The sequence below is a fragment of the Mus caroli genome, chromosome X (genome assembly GCF_900094665.2).
Source record: "Mus caroli chromosome X, CAROLI_EIJ_v1.1, whole genome shotgun sequence".
NCBI lineage: Eukaryota > Metazoa > Chordata > Mammalia > Rodentia > Muridae > Mus > Mus caroli.
Genome location: NC_034589.1, coordinates 74,001,162 through 74,019,345, shown reverse-complemented (window position 1 = coordinate 74,019,345; position 18,184 = coordinate 74,001,162). Strand labels below are relative to the sequence as shown.

At 35.7% G+C, this 18,184-nt stretch overlaps 1 protein-coding gene across 6 annotated transcripts in view; it reads left to right on the top strand.

Moving 5' to 3' along the window:
- Prrg1 (proline rich and Gla domain 1) overlaps window positions 1-18,184 on the top strand; it is a 128,915-nt gene that overhangs the window by 81,228 nt on the left and 29,503 nt on the right. For all 6 annotated transcript variants that reach the window (XM_021153770.1, XM_021153771.2, XM_029473594.1 and 3 more), the window contains one exon: window positions 12,178-12,338. In XM_021153770.1, the coding sequence (XP_021009429.1) occupies window positions 12,178-12,338 (161 nt within the window). The remainder of the gene's footprint in view (window positions 1-12,177; window positions 12,339-18,184) is intronic.

Genomic DNA, 18,184 nt, shown 5'->3' with positions numbered 1-18,184 from the left:
TTGTCAAGCTGCTAATGTGTGCTCTCTCTAGTTTCTTTTTGGAGGCACTCAGAACTATGAGTTTTCCTCTTAGAAATGCTTTCATTGCGTCCCGTAAGTTTGGGTATGTTGTGGCTTCATTTTCATTAAACTCAGATCCTCTGGCCAAGGGCTCTCGGGCCGGGCAGACACCTGTCCTCTGGCCAGGAGGGTGGCTGGATGTCTTGAGCCCGAAAAGGGCGCTGCCTCAGAGCCTCTGTGACTCCTGCCTGTCCCAGAAGCTGTCAGCTTCTGTGATGCACACTCTCACCTGTGCAGACTAAGTTCCTAAGTTCGCTGGAGTCCTGGAACCAAGATGGCTTCTGCCGCTCTCGAGGCAAAGGGCTCCCGGACCGGGTGGACACCTGTCCTCTGGCCGGGAGGGTGTCTGGATGTCTGGAGCCCGAAAAGAGCCTCAGAGGCTCTGTGGCTCCCACCTATCCCAGCAGCTGTCAGCTTCTGTGGTGCACATTCTCACCTGTGCAGATTAAGTTCAGTGGAGTCCATGAACCAAGATGGCTCCCGCTGATCCTGAGGCACAGGGCTCCTGGGCCGGGCGGAGACCTGTCCTCTTGCTGGCAGGGTGGCAGGATCACCTGAAGTCTTAAGATCCCGTGGCTGGTGTTGTGAGTAGCTGACGGGTGTCAGCTGACTCTGCGCCCTAGCTACCCTGGTGCTGGTCGGACAGGAAGGATAATTGACCTTTTTAAATTGAGTCAAAAGTGACACAGTATAGGTGTGGTCATGTTAAAGTATGTAGGTCAGTGATATTTATTACATCTATAGTACTGTGCAGCCATCTATTACTAAACCATTTTTATCAGTCACAACGGAGCCCTCACACCAAAGGTAATCTGTACCTTTGTGTTTCCTCCACCTTGAAGGCCCTGGACATTTTTATTCTGTGTTCTATCTCTACAGAGGCAGCTAGTATAGATAGTTCACATAAATGGAATCAGGTAGTTTATGACTTGAAGTTCCCTAATGACATATATTGTTGAGCAACAGTTCTCAAATGTGTGGGTTGTGACCCCTTTGGGATGTACAACCCTTTCACAGGGCTTGCCTTAGACAGTCAGAAAACGCAGTTACTTATACTATGATTCATAGCAGTAACAAAATTACAGTTATGAAGTAGCAATAAAAATAATTTTATGGTTTAGTGTAACCACAAATGAGACACTCTGAAATGGTCACAGCATTAAGAAGATTGAGAACTGCTGATTGTTTCATAGATTTTATTTGACATCTGTATACTTATCTTTGCTGAGGTATTGTTAAAGTCTTCAGCACATTTGTTAATCCATCCGTCTGGTTTTTCCGTTCTTGATTTTCAAGACTTGTTTATCAATTTAATGAAATGTTATTTTTTTTTTTTTGGAATATTTGACTCAAGGTCAGAGTATGTAGCTAGGACTAACCTTGAAATTAACAGTCCCCCTGCTTTTTTTTTATGTCTTTTAGCACATGTAATTTGTAAAACTTTTACCCAATCTGTGGTTTGTCTTTCATCCTTATGATATGATTGTATTTCTTATGAGTTAAAGAGAAAGCAATAGATGGTTCTAGAACTGAGACATGTTCTAACTCTATAATCAAACATCTGTGTTTTTGTTTTAATCACTTACCTTGTACATTTCCATTTCCTAGTCAGTTAGATGAAGGGATTGAGATGGATCAATGGTTTATATTATACTCAAGCGAAGCATTACATTTTTAAAGGTACCCCTGAGGGAAGGGGTAAAAGGAAGGGCTTCAGACAAAAGAACTCTATTTTTTCCTGTCTTTATTTCCCCATATAGTTTTGATTTGAAGAGGATTCTTGCCTAGTTAACTTTAGGATAGTACCACTGGATTACATGAATCTCAAAAAATACTTTTCATACTTTAGATTGTGTGATGCATGAATACTACATTGAATCTACTCAGTTTCGGTGTACAAAGAGAAAAATCGTATCCACAATTCTGTTGATAAATTTGGCTTTAACAATTAATAGGTAGTTTCTGAGTAAATATTTGTAGTATACATTTTTAAAGAGTTATGAGATATGGGCCTCCCAAGTAGCTACTAACCAGGTCATAACTAAGGTCTTAGACCATATATTTCTACATGTAGACTTTTAACAGTAAGAAGACACATATACAGACTGGAGAGATGACTCAGCAGTTGAGAGGGCTGACTGGTCTTCCAGAAGACTGGATTTAATTCCAAGTACCTTTGTTGTGGCTCATAGCCAATAATTCTAGTTCCAGAGAATCTGACATCCTCTTCTTGCATCTTTGGACAATATGTATACATGTGGTGCAAGGACATATATGCAGGGAAGAATACATGCACAGAGAAAATAAAAATATTTTTTTCTTTTTTAAAACAGAAGGCATATACCTGATATATATATATGTATATATGTATATATATGTATATATGTATATATGTGTATATATATATATATATATATATATATATATATGTGTGTGTGTGTGTGTGTGTTCTATTCTGTAAACTCCATAAAATCTTTTTTTTACCCGTTAGATAGTATCACACTGCCTTAGATTAATGAAGTCTTTATCTGAAACCCATGAAAGAATTCTAGCACTGATATTCATGTAAACCTTCTAGTTTGTTGAAAGCAATTATTCAGTCTTAGAAATCTAGACTGTAGCAGTCACAAAGAATACGTATTATACTGTCTATGTTGGTAGATAATAAAATAATCACTAGCATAAATCTTTATGCTCAGAACTATTGCTCAGATTTAATGAGTTATATATGACTGCCTTTTGCCCCATTAACTAAAGATAAGTAGTTCATCCATTTGAGACAGAAACATACTCAATGTAGACAAGACTCATAAATCCAAAATGAAGTTGTGGTGATTTGAATATGTTTGTCCTATGGAAAGTGCTATTATTAGGAGATGTAGTCTTGTTCAAATAGGTGTGGCCTTGTTGAAGGAAGTGTATCACTGTTGGGGTGGGCTTTGAAACTCCTCCTAGTGTAAAAGAGACCTTCCTCAGCCCTCCCAGCCTGCCTGGATGCTGCCATGCCTCCTGCCATGATGATAATGGACTGAAACCAGTAAGCCAGGCCCAATTAAATGTTCTCTTTATAAGAGTTGCCTTGGTCATGGTTTCTCTTTACAGAAGTGGAAACCCTAACTAAGACAGAAGTTTTATTGTGGTAGTCCATGTAATCACTAACACTACTTATACCTTGATATAATTGAGACATTAATTACAGGAGAAATAGCCATCATGGGATATCCCTGCTATGATGACTCTACTTCACTGTGTATTTAATTATGCCCAATTAGACCACTGCACTTTTACATTTTATTTCTTTAGGCAATCCATTGTCAATGGTGTAGAAATATAATGTGCTAACATACCATACTTTAAATCAATTGATGTAACTGCTAAAAATTTAACAGAATTGTTAGTGGTAGTATCATCTGCCATTTCATGAGGAATTGTTTTTGTAAGAGGTTACATATTTTAACACTCCTTCAAAGAAAAGTCAAATGTTTGCCTTCCTTTGTGGGAGACTTTATTAGATAATGTCTTTGTATCTCATTTTTCTTTATGCACCATAAAAATCTTTAAACAAGAGAGTATAAGAACTAAAATTTAGCTTTACAGAAACATTATCAAAGTAGTTAGTGTCACTGCAGAAAACAATTTTTATTTTGCTTTTAAAGAATATCAGCTTTATAGATATCCATTACCTCTTTTGTCTTTTCTGTTATACAAATCCATTCTGTGCAGCATTCTCCAGACTTATTCCAGGAAGTTTGCCTGTCACCTGGAATCTTATTTTATGCCTCCTGTATTCCAATGCTAATTTTGAAGTCCTGTCGTCATCATACCCATCATGTCCTTAGGAACCAGGTTTGACACATTAAAGCATTTAATAACAATTATTTCTTCTTTGAAATCTTTAGACTTTCCAGGTTCAGGTGCTCCATTTCACAACTTCAAGTTAGTTTATAAGTCCCTGAACTCTTGAATTGAGTTTATGACAACCTGTTTGGGTATAACCTTACTAGAAATTTTGAATTATAAATGCAGCAGTCACGTAGCACCAACCTGTAGTTTTCATAAATAGGTTGTTCATTTAAAATAGTATTGAAAACTATTCTTTTTTCCTACATTCCTAAATAAAAGAACATAGCCTAAGAAGCCTTTTATTTATGCAATAAACATTTTTATTTATCTTTTATTTTCATAATTTTATTTTAATAAGCTTTGTTTTCCTAAGGATAACTATTTCCATTGGTCAGATAAGAAGTACCTGTTTAATACATATGTTAGCATAAAAAATAACCTTGAAGGCATTATATTGTTTGCAGACACAGTGAAGTAGCAATATTATTCTGGTTTATGAGAAAGAATATGTGGGAGTCTGAGAGTGACACCTTATAAGACCATTCAAGACAGGGTCTTTCAGCATAGCTGTGGCTGTCCTGGAACTTGTTCTGTAGACTAGACTAGGGCAGGCTCTAACTCAGAAATCTACTTGCTTCTGCCTCAAAAGGGCTAGGATTAAAGACATGCACCACCACACCTGGCTCCCAACACCATGCCTGGCTAATTTATAAAATTAAAAAAGATTTTTTTAAGCATTGAATTAGATAGGAATGATATTTTGTTGAGTTTTCTTCTGTGTATGTACATGTGTTGGTTTGTGGGATGGTGAAGCTTTGATTAATAAATAGTATGTACATGCTCCCTAAGATTTGCATATTACACAGCATTCCATTTTCTCAGAATCTTTCCAGTGATGGAGATCTTTATTGTCATAACTTTAAGAAATCACATTCAGCACTTTCACTTCAATAATTAAGAAACAGACTCTGATAAATGAAGTAAAAAATGCAAATGTTAGAGTCATGCAGCAAGTTTAGTACCAAAGCAGTACTAGAAACTAATATTTCTTACTTCCAAATGCAGAGCCTATTAACCATAGCATAGTTCTCATTCTTCCCTTTTCCTTACCTCAACAGAAGGTTGATAAAGATGGATCTCTTAGATTTGAACACTATATCACTAAAGGCTGCCTTCATATTGCAGGCAGAAAACTTGAATTAGCAGATACTTTGCATGTCGTCCAGGCTTATATGAGAAATTCACAACAATAAATAAGACATCAGATATTTATTCCAGAAAAAAATAATCATCTTTCTTAATAACTTGTATACTCCTTATAGATTTAGTTTCTGATACACTAACATTTATACAACATTATCTGGGAACAAATTTTCCATTTGAGTAACTATTATGGATTGATGATTGCTTGAAAACCTGGGGTAAAAGTGAAGCTCAGTAGTAAATAACCTTTCTAATATTCAGTATAGCATTGAGTTCAAGCCCTGTTTATGTGGCAAAATTTAGAAAACAAATTTTTCTATTAAAAAAAGCCACTTATTTTTAAGCTTAGAAGCAGGGAACTGGCCTAGCATGCACAAAATTCTGCACTTTTTTGGTGCAAACAGTTCTAAATTAGATCCATATACACATACTGTCTATGAACATTATTCTGAACATCATATGATGCTTTATTGGTTACTCATATCCACCATGATAATAATTGTGATGGCTACTGCTTTGCAACCTGTTAATATGAGAGGAGTTAGATCTTTCTCTAAGTAACTCCTGAAGGGCTGTATTTTCTTTTCCTTTGCAGTCAGAATAACTAGCTTTCACTTCTTGTTCCTGTCAGTGTATTGATCTAGTTCAGTTTAAATCTCTCTGATGTACTTTTTAGTGTTAATGTTCAATGTTAGTTCAATGTTCAATGATATTAGCATTTCATAGTCTAGCTTGAGGATATGGATAGCATAAAAGGACTTTTGATTTCTATAAAGGAATGGGGCTCCACTGTAAAATGAGCATAAAATGTATTGTAGCACATTTGGATATAACCTCTCATATTTTGCCTCATGAGATTGAATTTATATGGATACTTCTAAATAAAATATTATTAATGTCCAAATTATAACATCAAATATTTTAATAGCCACCTGTATTATCTACCTAAATCCAATAAAATATAAGTAATCCAATTTTACATTTCTTGTTACTATGCATGACTCCCAAATCTTAACAAACTTATTGCATATGTAATTTTCCTTTCCCAGCAGCTTCTTCTGTGTGGCCTGGTGTTAAAATTCCAATGAGGATTCTATCAACAGACAACTAAAAAAAATAAAAGTAAGAATAGAAATGATAGTAAGGGATATTTACTTTGTTACAGACACTTGGTATTTATAAAATGAGCCCTCAATTACATTCAAAAGAATTTCTGAAACATTAAAACCTGATTATATCTCCCAAATATCCATGCCTCATCACAGCATGCTGTAACAAGCATATGTCAATGTATAATTGAAGGGAATTAAGACAGCCTCAGTATAAGCCAGCCCTATCTGTGTTCATTCCATATTTTCACAGTACATTTTATTATCTGTTGAATAAATCTGTTGTTTTATTTACATGGAATAACAGCCATAAGTCATATTACTACTTACTGGCTATCCAGTTTTTGCTAAGCCTTGAACATTAGCAAAACTTAGTCTATGTACAATATCTCATTATAAGATTGATACTATCATTCCAAATTTACTGAAGAACAAATGCTTAGGATTTTGCTTCTTTAAAGATTTGTTTGCTGTGACATCTTATTTTCTACCTTGTTCACTATTTAACAACTTGGGGTCATATCTGTTACCCAAACAATTATAAGCTTCCCATAGTACAAAAAATGAGTTCTTTTCTCTTTCCATTTCAACAGTATTTTCATAGGAAACCCATGAAGGTGCCATACCTTTCTACCTAGCATTTCATTTTCCCATGCCTACCCATAACACAATAGTAAGTTATTATCAGAATGTTTTAATTTTCATGTTCTTGATTATTGCCTATTTTGTGTCACATTATAATTCATAAAAGTAGCAAATAAGTAGCAATGAAAATAATTTTATGGTTGGAGTCAACATAACATGAGAAATCATTAAAGGGTCGCAGTCTTAGGAAGGTTGGCAACCACTGTACTAAAGGAAATCAGAGAGTTCTTATAAAACAGGAGAATATATTCTCTCAGGGAAAAATAAAGAGAAATGTTTTATAAAGTTTGAAAGGTAGTTTCCTTTAGCTGAAAAGCAGGAAGATATATGTAATAAATGTAAGTGAAAGTATATTTTATATAGCATATAGACATTAAAATTGAAGCACATCATAATTAGAAGTCTGCATTTTTCTTTTCATTGAGTCTCTCAGTTTCTCTCATTCTTCCTTTGATTTTCTCTCTACTTACTGAATAATATTCCACAGTGAGTTCTTTACTAGGTGATACAAACCACAGACATTGAACCAAACATTAATAGTACATGGTTTTCCCAATCATATTTATACTCTTGAAGAGGAACCAATGTCACGTCAAAACTTACAAGTATGATTGATTTTTCTATCTAAAAATAGATTCCATAGCAAATCTGTCTAATAAGTTGAAGTGGGTTAAATGCTTAGAAGGTATTACATTAGAAAAGGAGTTCGCCAAGCAAAGGAAGTATTAGGTGAAAAATTGTGGAGACCCAAAAGGGCCAGCTTGTAGACTGACAAGATTTGGGCATTTCTTTTTTTTAAAACAGAAGGTATATAACTGATATATATATATATATATATATATATATATATATATATATATATATATATATAGAGAGAGAGAGAGAGAGAGAGAGCTAGAATTCTATTCTATAAACTCCATGAAATCTCATTTTTTGGAGGCATTTTGTTGTTGTTTATTGTTTTTGAGTCAGGGTCTTACCATAAAGCTTTGCCTGGCCTGGAACTCACAGAAATCTGCCCACTTCTGCCTTTAGAATGCTGGGATCAAAGATGTACCCAATCCTTAGTGCTGATTAGATTTAGTTTGACTGAGGAGAAAGATGCATGGTGAGTGAAATGGCCACAGAGAATACTTTGTAATCTTAGTTTTCATTTCTGACCATTCCTCTCCATTCATTTTGCAGTCATTGCTCTAAAGCAATCTTAGCATCTTTTAACCTGCCTATAAGAAGGGACCTTTTTCTAAGCCTTTTCTTTTCCATTTTTCCCTTCCATCATCCCCTACTCTCTTCAGTTGGTATATCTGATTTTCTAGTATTGTGTTAATAAACATGAATGAGTATTAAATACTTCAAATGTGGTAGTTTAAGATGAGGCACCTCCATGACACAGCAATTTGCTAGTATCCTGCTTTCATTTCCCAGCTATTTTCTACTTGAACCCTACCTATGAATTCTTTTATAGCCCTTGTTTTCTCAATTCAAGCTCTTGTTCACTTCTGTTTTCCCAGTACAACTGTTACCACCATTTCCCCATGTCCCCATCCTGCCACTCCTTACAAAACCAACACAGATAATTTTCATGGGTCCCTCTACCACCTCCAAAGCATACACACCCAGTAGAAAAATATGTTTATTTTCTTATCTTCTGACCACCAACAGAACCCATTGTATTAAGTCTTTCTGTAGAGTTCTTTGTGTATTTCTTTAATCTTTGTCCTCTCCAGCAGAGGTCAGTCTGCTCCTCATCTTCAGTTGTCACATTCTCATTGTACATAGTTTTGTTCAGTAATTAAACCCCAAGACAAAGAATGTTGTTCACTTTAAAATGTAAATGTTTAATACTGTCTCCTTCAGTGAAATCAGACCCAAGAAGATAAAACCAATGAGATAACTGTACTAGAGATCTTTCTAGCTTCAGGCTTTCTTCTCGGTTTTTTGTTTTTTTTTTTTTTTTGTTTTTTTTGCAACATTGCAGATATAATCTTACGTGGCTAAAGGTTATTTGTTGTTTAAATGCTTAAAATACCAATTTTTACTAACCTGTGCATTAAATTCAACACATTTATGTTCTGGTATTTATTGTTTATTTTAGCTTAACTCATTAATTTGGACAATCACTTGAAAAGCTCTTTTATTTCATTTATTGTTATTTGTTTCTTTTGAAGAGAGAATATAAGCTTAATTTGAAATAATGAAAAGTTATATATTTCTCAATAAATTAATAATTTTTGAGTATTTGGATATGAAATATTTTTAAGTTGGAATTTTTCTTGCTGAATGTGATTTAAAAAACACTTATTTGTTTGTTTGTTTAGAGAGAAAACTGCTTATCTGTAAATAACATCATAAGGAGTTCTTAAAGCTCATTTGTATTCTATATAATGGTATTAGCAGGTGATCCATGACTAAGTTTTATATATATATACATATATGATTTCTGTCAGCTTTGATTTAACGCACACAGCTTAAGGAGAAAGGCAGAAAGACATAATCAGCTCAAGTTTTGAATATTACTGCTTTGGTTTGATTTATTTTTTTAAACTAAAGATTGAACACACAGCCTTACATGTGGAAAACATTAACATCCTGCTACACCCTTAGCCACTAGGTTTGAATTTTAAATTCCTAATGAAACTCTATGTAGTTAGGAAAGGTCCCAAAGCAAGCCTTGCAGCCTGAGTACTGTTCCAGTGTTGTGTTTACACTGGTTCAAGTCAGATAGAGTCCTAGCTTTGAGAGGGAGAAGTGGACATCCCTAACCAAGAAGATAACTACAATTGACATCACTTGCAAAGGAAAAATTCTCAAAGGAGTTCTCACTGGAATATTAACCACTCCTAAGAGTAGGCCCCATGCCCAGCAGTAGATGGCAAACACAAATGAATGCAATGGAATTTTTGTAGACTTTGTTTCCGCATTGCTTTGTTTAAGGATTTATTATCTTACTAGTATTTTGCTTGTATATTATGGTTTCCAATTTTGTGTTTTTATGGGCTTTGCTGGTATGTGTGTTTCTTGTGCTTTTTCTTTGTTGTTTTAAGTTTGTTTGTTTGTTTGCCTATTTGTGTGTGTGTGTGTGTGTGTGTGTGTGTGAGAGAGAGAGAGAGAGAGAGAGAGAGAGCAAGCATGTATGCATGTATGGGCATTTCATGTGGTCCATAAAGTGTGAATGTAAACGTTCTTATGTTCTACTGTGGATTTCAGGGATCAAAATCATGTTGATAGACTTGGGGAAGCACCCAATGAAGAGTCTCACAGGCCTCTAATTCTTTTATGCTAATGTAGAGTCGATTAGATTTCCAAACCATTTTTTAAAACAATCTTGTTTTTTTTCTTTCTTCTTTAAGATTTATTTATTTATTTTTATTTATTTATTTATTTATTTAATGTATATGAGTACACTGTCGCTCTTTTCAGACACACCAGAAAAGGGCATTAGATCCCATTGCATATGGTTGTGAGCTATCATGTGGTTGCTGGGAATTTAACTCAGAACCTCTGGAAGAACAGTCAGTGCTCTTTACCACTGATCCATCTCTAACCCTCCAGTCCACTATTTCAAAGACTGTCAAATACTTTGTTCTCATTACTTATTATATTAGTGGTTCCTCAGGTAGTACTATGTCCAGTTTTCTCAAGAACTGCTGTACTGATTTCCAGAGTGGTTGTACTAGCTTACAATCCCACCAAAAATGGAGAAGTATTCCCCTTTTTCCACATCCTTGCCAGTATCTGTCCAACCCACTCAAGATTTATTTTGCAAGTGTGTGTGTGTGTGTTTGTCTGTGTCTGTGTTTCTGCATCTGTGATCTTTGTCTATGTTTGCAATTGTCCAGAGACCAAGGGGGTATTGAAGCCCCTGGGGCTAAACTTCCACATGTTTGTGGGCCATTACATGGGTGCTGGGACTAAACTTTTTGTTGTTGTTGTTTTTGTAATTTTGAGACAGGATTTCTCTGTGTAGCCCTGGCTGTCGTGGAACTCACCCTGTAGACCAAGTTGGCCTCAAACTCAGAAATCCACCTGCTTCTGCCTCCCAAGTGCTGGGATTAAAGGCGTGCGCCACCACTACCTGGCCATAAGGGGACCAAACTTTTATTTCCTCTGCAAAAGCAACAGGTGTTATTAACCCCTGAACTATCTTTCCAACTGCTGTAATGTGTTTTTTTTCCATGTTAGAAGTCTGTATAATGGAAAATTTCTAATCTGTTTATATTAACAGAGATTAAATTATGGTGGCATGGTATTTACACACCAGGCAAATGAGACATTTTCAGAAAAAAGCAAAGTAGAACTTAAATGTTCTCATATATAAGTGTAAATGCACCCCTCCCCCATAAAGGGTAAACATAATTATGGTCTAATCAGTGCCTGCTTTTTAAAATTTGTTTATTCGTTTATTTAATTTATTTATTGAAGTGCTGGGGATTGAACCCAGGGCTGTAGACACACTAGGCAAGTGTACTACCATTGAACTATATTCCCAACCAACTATTTTTCTTCCAAGACCTGGCCTCACTGTGTAGCCCAAGGTGGTATTGAACTTATTGTGACTCATTTATTCCACTGGATTTCACAAGTTCACATTGAATGTTTCTAAGATATAATTCATCAGAAGTTTTTTTTTTTTTCTTTTCTTTTCTTTTCCTCTCCCAAGGACAATAAAATAAGATTGAATGCCTTGAAGTACAGCTACACTATATTTAACTTGTTTATTTAGGACAAAATTATTACTGTTTTCTTGGACTAAGATGTGGATAAATTTATCTTTTATATTTCATTGATTTCAGAAAGTTCTTTGGAATATGCTCTTTATTTTGCTAGTTAGAAAGATATGTAATGGGACTTTCACTATGTTAAGTCTTTAAGTAATGGTTCTCTAGGTTCATATTATTAGTTCAATTGGATTTGTATTTATTTTTAGGTAGGCAGAGATATCGTGTAGAGACTGGTTTTTGATTTGGTTGCAGAATGTTTGGGTATCCATTTACAGTAATGAATATAAGTAGTGATATCATTATTGCTATTTTTAAACATCCATTGGCCATCAAGAATGTGCTAAAGTCTGAATATAACATGGTTAATTATGTCACTGTTCTTGCCCATGTTGACTAAAGGGAGATATTCCCATTATGAGGAAGATATCAAATGCTTTGGTTTGAAGTTAAACATTAATTCACTCCTAAATTACTGAAAGATGTTTAAAAGGTTGCCTGTGATTTCTGAGGAGCATCTGGAAATTTTCTTCTTATATATCAACTTCCCACATTAGTTTCTTATTGTTTTTTATGCTTATTATTATATTTCTTTTTAGTTTTCCTCACGGAAGAAAAAGCCAACTCAGTATTAAAACGCTACCCAAGAGCCAATGGGCTTTTTGAAGAAATAAGACAGGGCAACATTGAGCGTGAGTGCAGAGAAGAAATCTGTACATATGAAGAAGCCAGAGAGGCTTTTGAAAATCATGAAAAAACTGTAAGTATACTGGCAACTTAAAACACGTTCACAGCATTACTTACCATTCCATATATTCTGAAACCTATATTCCCAAAGAACATGAATTGCTTCTAGCTAAAACTTAATTTGCTGAAGAAGTCGCCATGTAACAGCTGATAAATAATGTTCTGTATAGGAGAAAACTAGACTTACTTCCCTCTGTATTGGTCTGTCTTTGAGGGCCACATTTCCACAGTGTTCTGCTTAGCTAGCAGTTATGGTAGCAAGGCATCTGGTTCACAGAAGGTGTTGATCTATAAAGTAGGTGGCGTCTTTACCTCTCAATGCTTAATCAGAGAGAGAGGGTAGAAGGTATGGGAAACAGTTAATGTTTTGATGTTTTATTTCTCCTAGGCTGGGGGTATACAGCTCAGTGGTAGGATGTCTCTGTCATATGCTTGAGACCCCAGGTTCCAAATGTAGAATCAAAAAACATTTGCTTTAGTTCTCTATACTTTTGGTTTCTTCTTCCACATTTCACAAGACTGAATTAGTTCACTTTACTCTGACTGCAAGCTATTCAAAGATAACAGGGTTGTGAAAGCAGAAACAAAAATGTAAATTTTCTAAATCTTCTATACAGTTATAAATTACAACACTAGAGGGAGCAATTGTGTGACGATCCTTGCCTGCGCACCAAAAAAAATAATACTATATGCTAATTAAGTGGTATATCGTGTGCTGTAGGGGCATTCACTATGCCACAGGAACAGTGAGAACATACACATTTTAAAGAAGGAGGGTTTGATCTTTTGTTTGATAAGGCTTTCAAGATGAGAGAGAAAGGGCCTCAAAGAAATTGCTAGATTCTCATGCTCAAAGCAAAAGCAAAATCTGCTTATAATTAACAAGCTATGTTCTTCATAAGCCTTACTGGTTTTACAAGTAGTAGTTTATTGTCATATATATACTGAATTATTGGTGTAGTTTCCTTTGTATGGCTATGTAGCTCAAAGACCCTTTAACAAACAGCCCCTCTTCACAGTCACTTAGTTATCCTTCATTAGATATACATTGTTTTCATATGTACTTCATCCATTTCTAGATTTTTATGTTCTAGTTTATCCTTCCACTTTCAGAAGATTTGTTTTATGTTCTAATATAAATTAGAAGTAGTTCTACATTGTTATGGTGTTCTACAGTAGTTTGTGAAATTTCTTAACTACCAAAGAGACAGTGGGCTGCCTTTGTCATGTGAATTTTAGTATTAAATTGTCTAGCATAAAAAAAAAGTATTTTATCAGTATTTTTATTGGGATTTTTTTTTCAGTTTGCACTCCTTCCCAAATAATCTGCTCTTGCCATGGTAAGTAGTAACTTCACCAATGTACTTGTTGCCTCTTTACATCAAAACCATTTATTATGGTTTGATTACTAAGTGACCTTACAGGCTCACATATTGAAAGTTTAGTTTCCACCAACTGGGAACTTCAGAAGATAGGGCCTCAGAAAACTAAGTAGGTCACTAGGGGTGTATCTTTGAAAGGTATCGTCCTTCTGCTTCCTCCTGTCTGTCTCTGCTATCTGACTACCATGAGGTGAGTAGACTGCCACATGTTCCTCTACCATGCTTGCCTCAGACTCAAAGCAATATATCCTACCAGCCATACTTTGATACCTCTTAAGCAATAAGCAAAATTTAATCCCCTTCCTTTAAATTGTTTCTTTCAGGTATTTTCCTTAGCAACAGAATGTATGATTAATACATTACTACTACCATCTTAAGTCTATCTTTTATCCTTACCACATAGTTTCAAATTTACATTTTTTGTTCATTAGTTCTTTGAGAATTTTGTGCAATGTTTTCGTATTCCTTCTCTTCCCAAACTTTTCCAAGATCCACCTCCACTTCTCTGAGCACTCAAGATTTTTCCTATTTATTGATTGATTGATTTAGCTATTTTGTAGGGAGAGGGAGAGGCATATGCTGTAGGTCAGAGGACAATTGCACATGTTTGTTTTCTCTTTCTGTCATGTGAATTCTAAGGCTTGAATGCAGGTCATCAGACTTGGTGGCATGTACTTTTACCAACTTAGTCATCTAACTGATCTGCACAATTTTTAAAATGGCAGGCTAAAATGACATTTTTAACTTTTTTTCACTATGCATGGTAGTTCATACCTATAGAAGCAATCAATACTCAGGAGGTGGGTAAGATTGTGAATGAAGCCTAGGCTATGTAGTGAGGTCTAGGCTAGTCTGGCCATACTAGTAAGAACAACACTCCAAAACAAAACAAAGCAACACACATCTCTGTGAAAGCCAGTAAAAACCAAAGAATTCAGAATCACCTATAAGGTACAGTTGTTTTTACCCTGCACTAGCACTTCCCCACAGAAGAAACCTCACACCTGCCAGGACTCCATCTCCTTAGTGATTGTGTAGTACTTTTCTTCTGCTTCTCTACAGTTAATGCAAAGCAAGTGCCCAGTCTTTGACACTTGTTCTTTTCACTTGCAAATTGATATGCCTGAGGTCATTGTGAAACTTCACTTTCTCAGTAAAGAAGTATTCTGTCTCCTGTGATTTCTCCCTCAGCACTTATCACCATCTGACATTGATTTTTTTTTTTTAATTTATTACTTGTTTGCTTTCTGCCCAATGACAGCACTATTTCTCAGTTGTTTGGTTCATAGCTACAAAGTTTTGACACAAACTAGGGACAAAATAAATACTTGATAGAGGCAAGAAGTAATCAACTGTGAAACTATAAAACATGTTTAAAACATCAGATAAAGTAATTTAAGTTTTGTTCATGAGTTAGATGAGAGATAAGGATTTCAAAATGGATTTTGTGTTAATATTGGTTTTCTGCCTTCTCTATAGTTTCTAAGCCTGTCATACAAAATTATTTACATTATAAAAATGATAGCATTTATAATAGGGTGTTATTGGAAGGCATTTACGTCAAGGTAATAATGTCTAACGGGCTTCAAGGCAACTATTTGAGAGTCATGTTTGTTACATCCTAAGAAAGTACTAGAGTTAACAGAAAAAAAAAAAGATTAGCTTTTGAGATTTGCTTTCTCCTATTTTTTTTGCATACTAAAATGTCTTACTTAAAACAGATTTTGTGATATATTCATCATCCTCAAGTATAGATTATATGAATTTAGTAGATGAAATTCATGAAATATTGATGAGTAACTCTACCTAATTGAGTGTGCACGTTTAATTATAGATTGGGAGAAAAGACATGTTTAGTGGTCATATAAGTGGTTCAGATTTATATGGATGTTACCTGCTAAATAATTACTATGTAACACACATAGGATATATAAAAAGTTGAGGTCTGATAGAAGTGGCTGACTAGATATTAAAGTTCACATAAATATTTAGTACATCATGTTTCAGGGGAGGCGAATTGCAGGCCTAACCCAGAGACTGGCCTACATTCCAACCTGAAATTCACCACATTATGTTTGTGCATGGCATGAAAAGTTAAGTTTAGTGGTTTCATACTAAGCAAGTGCTCTACTAAGCCATATTCTATTTCATCTTAGATATGTAGATTTTTTTTCTTTATATTTCAATAAGAAAGACCTGGAAAAAGTTTTCTGGATGTCATTCTGTTTTGGGTTTTTGTTTGTTTGTTTGTTTGGTTGGTTGGTTGGTTGGTTGGTTGGTTTTTTGAGACAGTGTTTCTCTGTGTAGCCCTGGCTGTCCTGGAACTCACGTCTGGCCTCGAACTCAGAAATCCGCCTGCCTCTGCCTCCCAAGTGCTGGGATTAAAGGCATGTGCCACCACTGCCCGGCTTCTGGATGTCATTCTGAAACATCAGAAAATGAGATAGATCTAATTTGGTGTCTCAACTCTGCCACCAACTGTACTATTTTTAATTAAACATGTCACATTTATAGATGTTAATTATCCAAACATTTTTAGGTTTGAGATTATGTGCTCTGTGGTGTCTACAACAGACAGTTCCTAAAATAAGTATATTTCATTCAAGTTTCAGCTGCTGAATTATAGCTATTTTATTTAGGCCTCATATTTCTGCTTGACAATTTTCCCCCTTTTTTTCTGAAAATGTGTGTGTGTGTGTGTGTGTGTGTGTGTGTGTGTGTGTGTCATGTGTGTGTGTGTATGTATGTGTGTGTGTGTATGTATGTATGTATGTCTGTGTAGAGTTAAGATAAATTTGTGATTGTGTTACCTCACTCAAGATGATATTTTCTAGGTCCATCCATTTGCCTAAGAATTTCACAAGTTCATTGTTTTTAATAGCTGAGTAGTACTTCACTGTGTAAATGTACCACATCTTCTGTATCCATTCCTCTGTGGAAGGACATCTGTGTTATTTACAGATTATGGCTATTATAAATAAGGCTGCTATGAACATAGTGGAACATGTGCCTTTATTACATGTTGGGGCATCTTCTGGATATATGCCCAAGAATGGTGTTGGTGGTTCCTCAGGTAGTACTATGTCCAGTTTTCTGAGGAACTGCCAAACTGATTTCCAGAGAGGTTGTACCAGCTTGCATTCCCACCAGCAATGGAGGAGTGTTCCTTTTTCTCCACATCCTCACCAGTATCTGCTGTCACCTGAATTTTTGATCTTAGCTATTCTGACAGGTGTGAGGTGGAATCTCAAGGTTGTTTTGATTTGCATTTCCCTGATGATTAAGGATGTTGAACATTTTTTCAAGTGCTTCTTGGCCCTTTGATATTCCTCAGTTGAGAATTCTTTGTTTAGCTCTGTACCCTACTTTTTAATGGGGTTATTTGAATTTCTGGAGTCCAGCTTGTTGAGATCTTTGTATATTTTGGATATTAGTCCCCTATCAGATTTAGGATTGGTAAAAATCCTTTCCCAATCTGTTGGTGGCCTTTTTATCTTATTGACAGCACCTTTTGCTTTACGCTTTGCAATTTTATGAGGTCCCATTTGTCAAGAATTGATCTTAGAGCATAGGCTATTGGTGTTCTGTGCAGGAAATTTTCCCCTGTGCCCATGTGCTCAAGGCTCTTCCCCACTTTCTCTTCTGTTAATTTCACTGTATCTGGTTTTATGTGGATGTTCTTGATCCACTTGGACTTGAGCTTTGTACAAGGAGATAAAAATGGATCGATTTGCATTCTTCTACATGCTAACAACCAGTTGAGCCAGCAACCCCATAGGAGGAACAATACGAACTAAACAGTACCCCCAGAGCTGCCAGGACTAAATTACCAACCAAAGAGAAGTACACATAGTGGGACTCAGGGGCTCCAGCTACATATGTTGCAGAGGATGTCCTTGTCGCTCATCAGTGGGAGGCGAGGCCCTTGGTCCTGTGAAGGCTCTGTGCCCCAATGTAGTGGAATGCCAGAGCCAGGAAGCAGGAGTGGGTGGGTTGATGAGAAGGGAGAAGGGGGGAAGGGGATAGGGAGTTTTCAGAGGGGCAACCAGGAAAGGGGACAACATTTGAAATGTAAGTAAAGTAAATATCTAATTAAAAAAAAATAAATTTGGAGGAGTGAGTTCTCATCTTTATTCACTTTGCTTTTTTCTGTCACTATACTGCCACTCCCTCTTCCATCTTCCATATTACAGAAGGAATGCTAGGATTACAGATGTGTGCCATCACATATGGCTTTTTTATTTTTTATTAAACTAATAAAATTTATTTTAAAATATACAACTTAGTATTGACATTTTTATCTCATCAAAATAATTTATAATAGTTAAATACCTCTTAAATATACATGAGATCTTCTGAAGCTAAAAGTAATATACACTCGCTCATCCGGCCGGATCAGCGCCGGGGTAGCGGGAGCGCAGGGTTGCCTGACACCCGCCAGCTACCCACGACCCCCGCCGCAGGATTTTGGGACTGC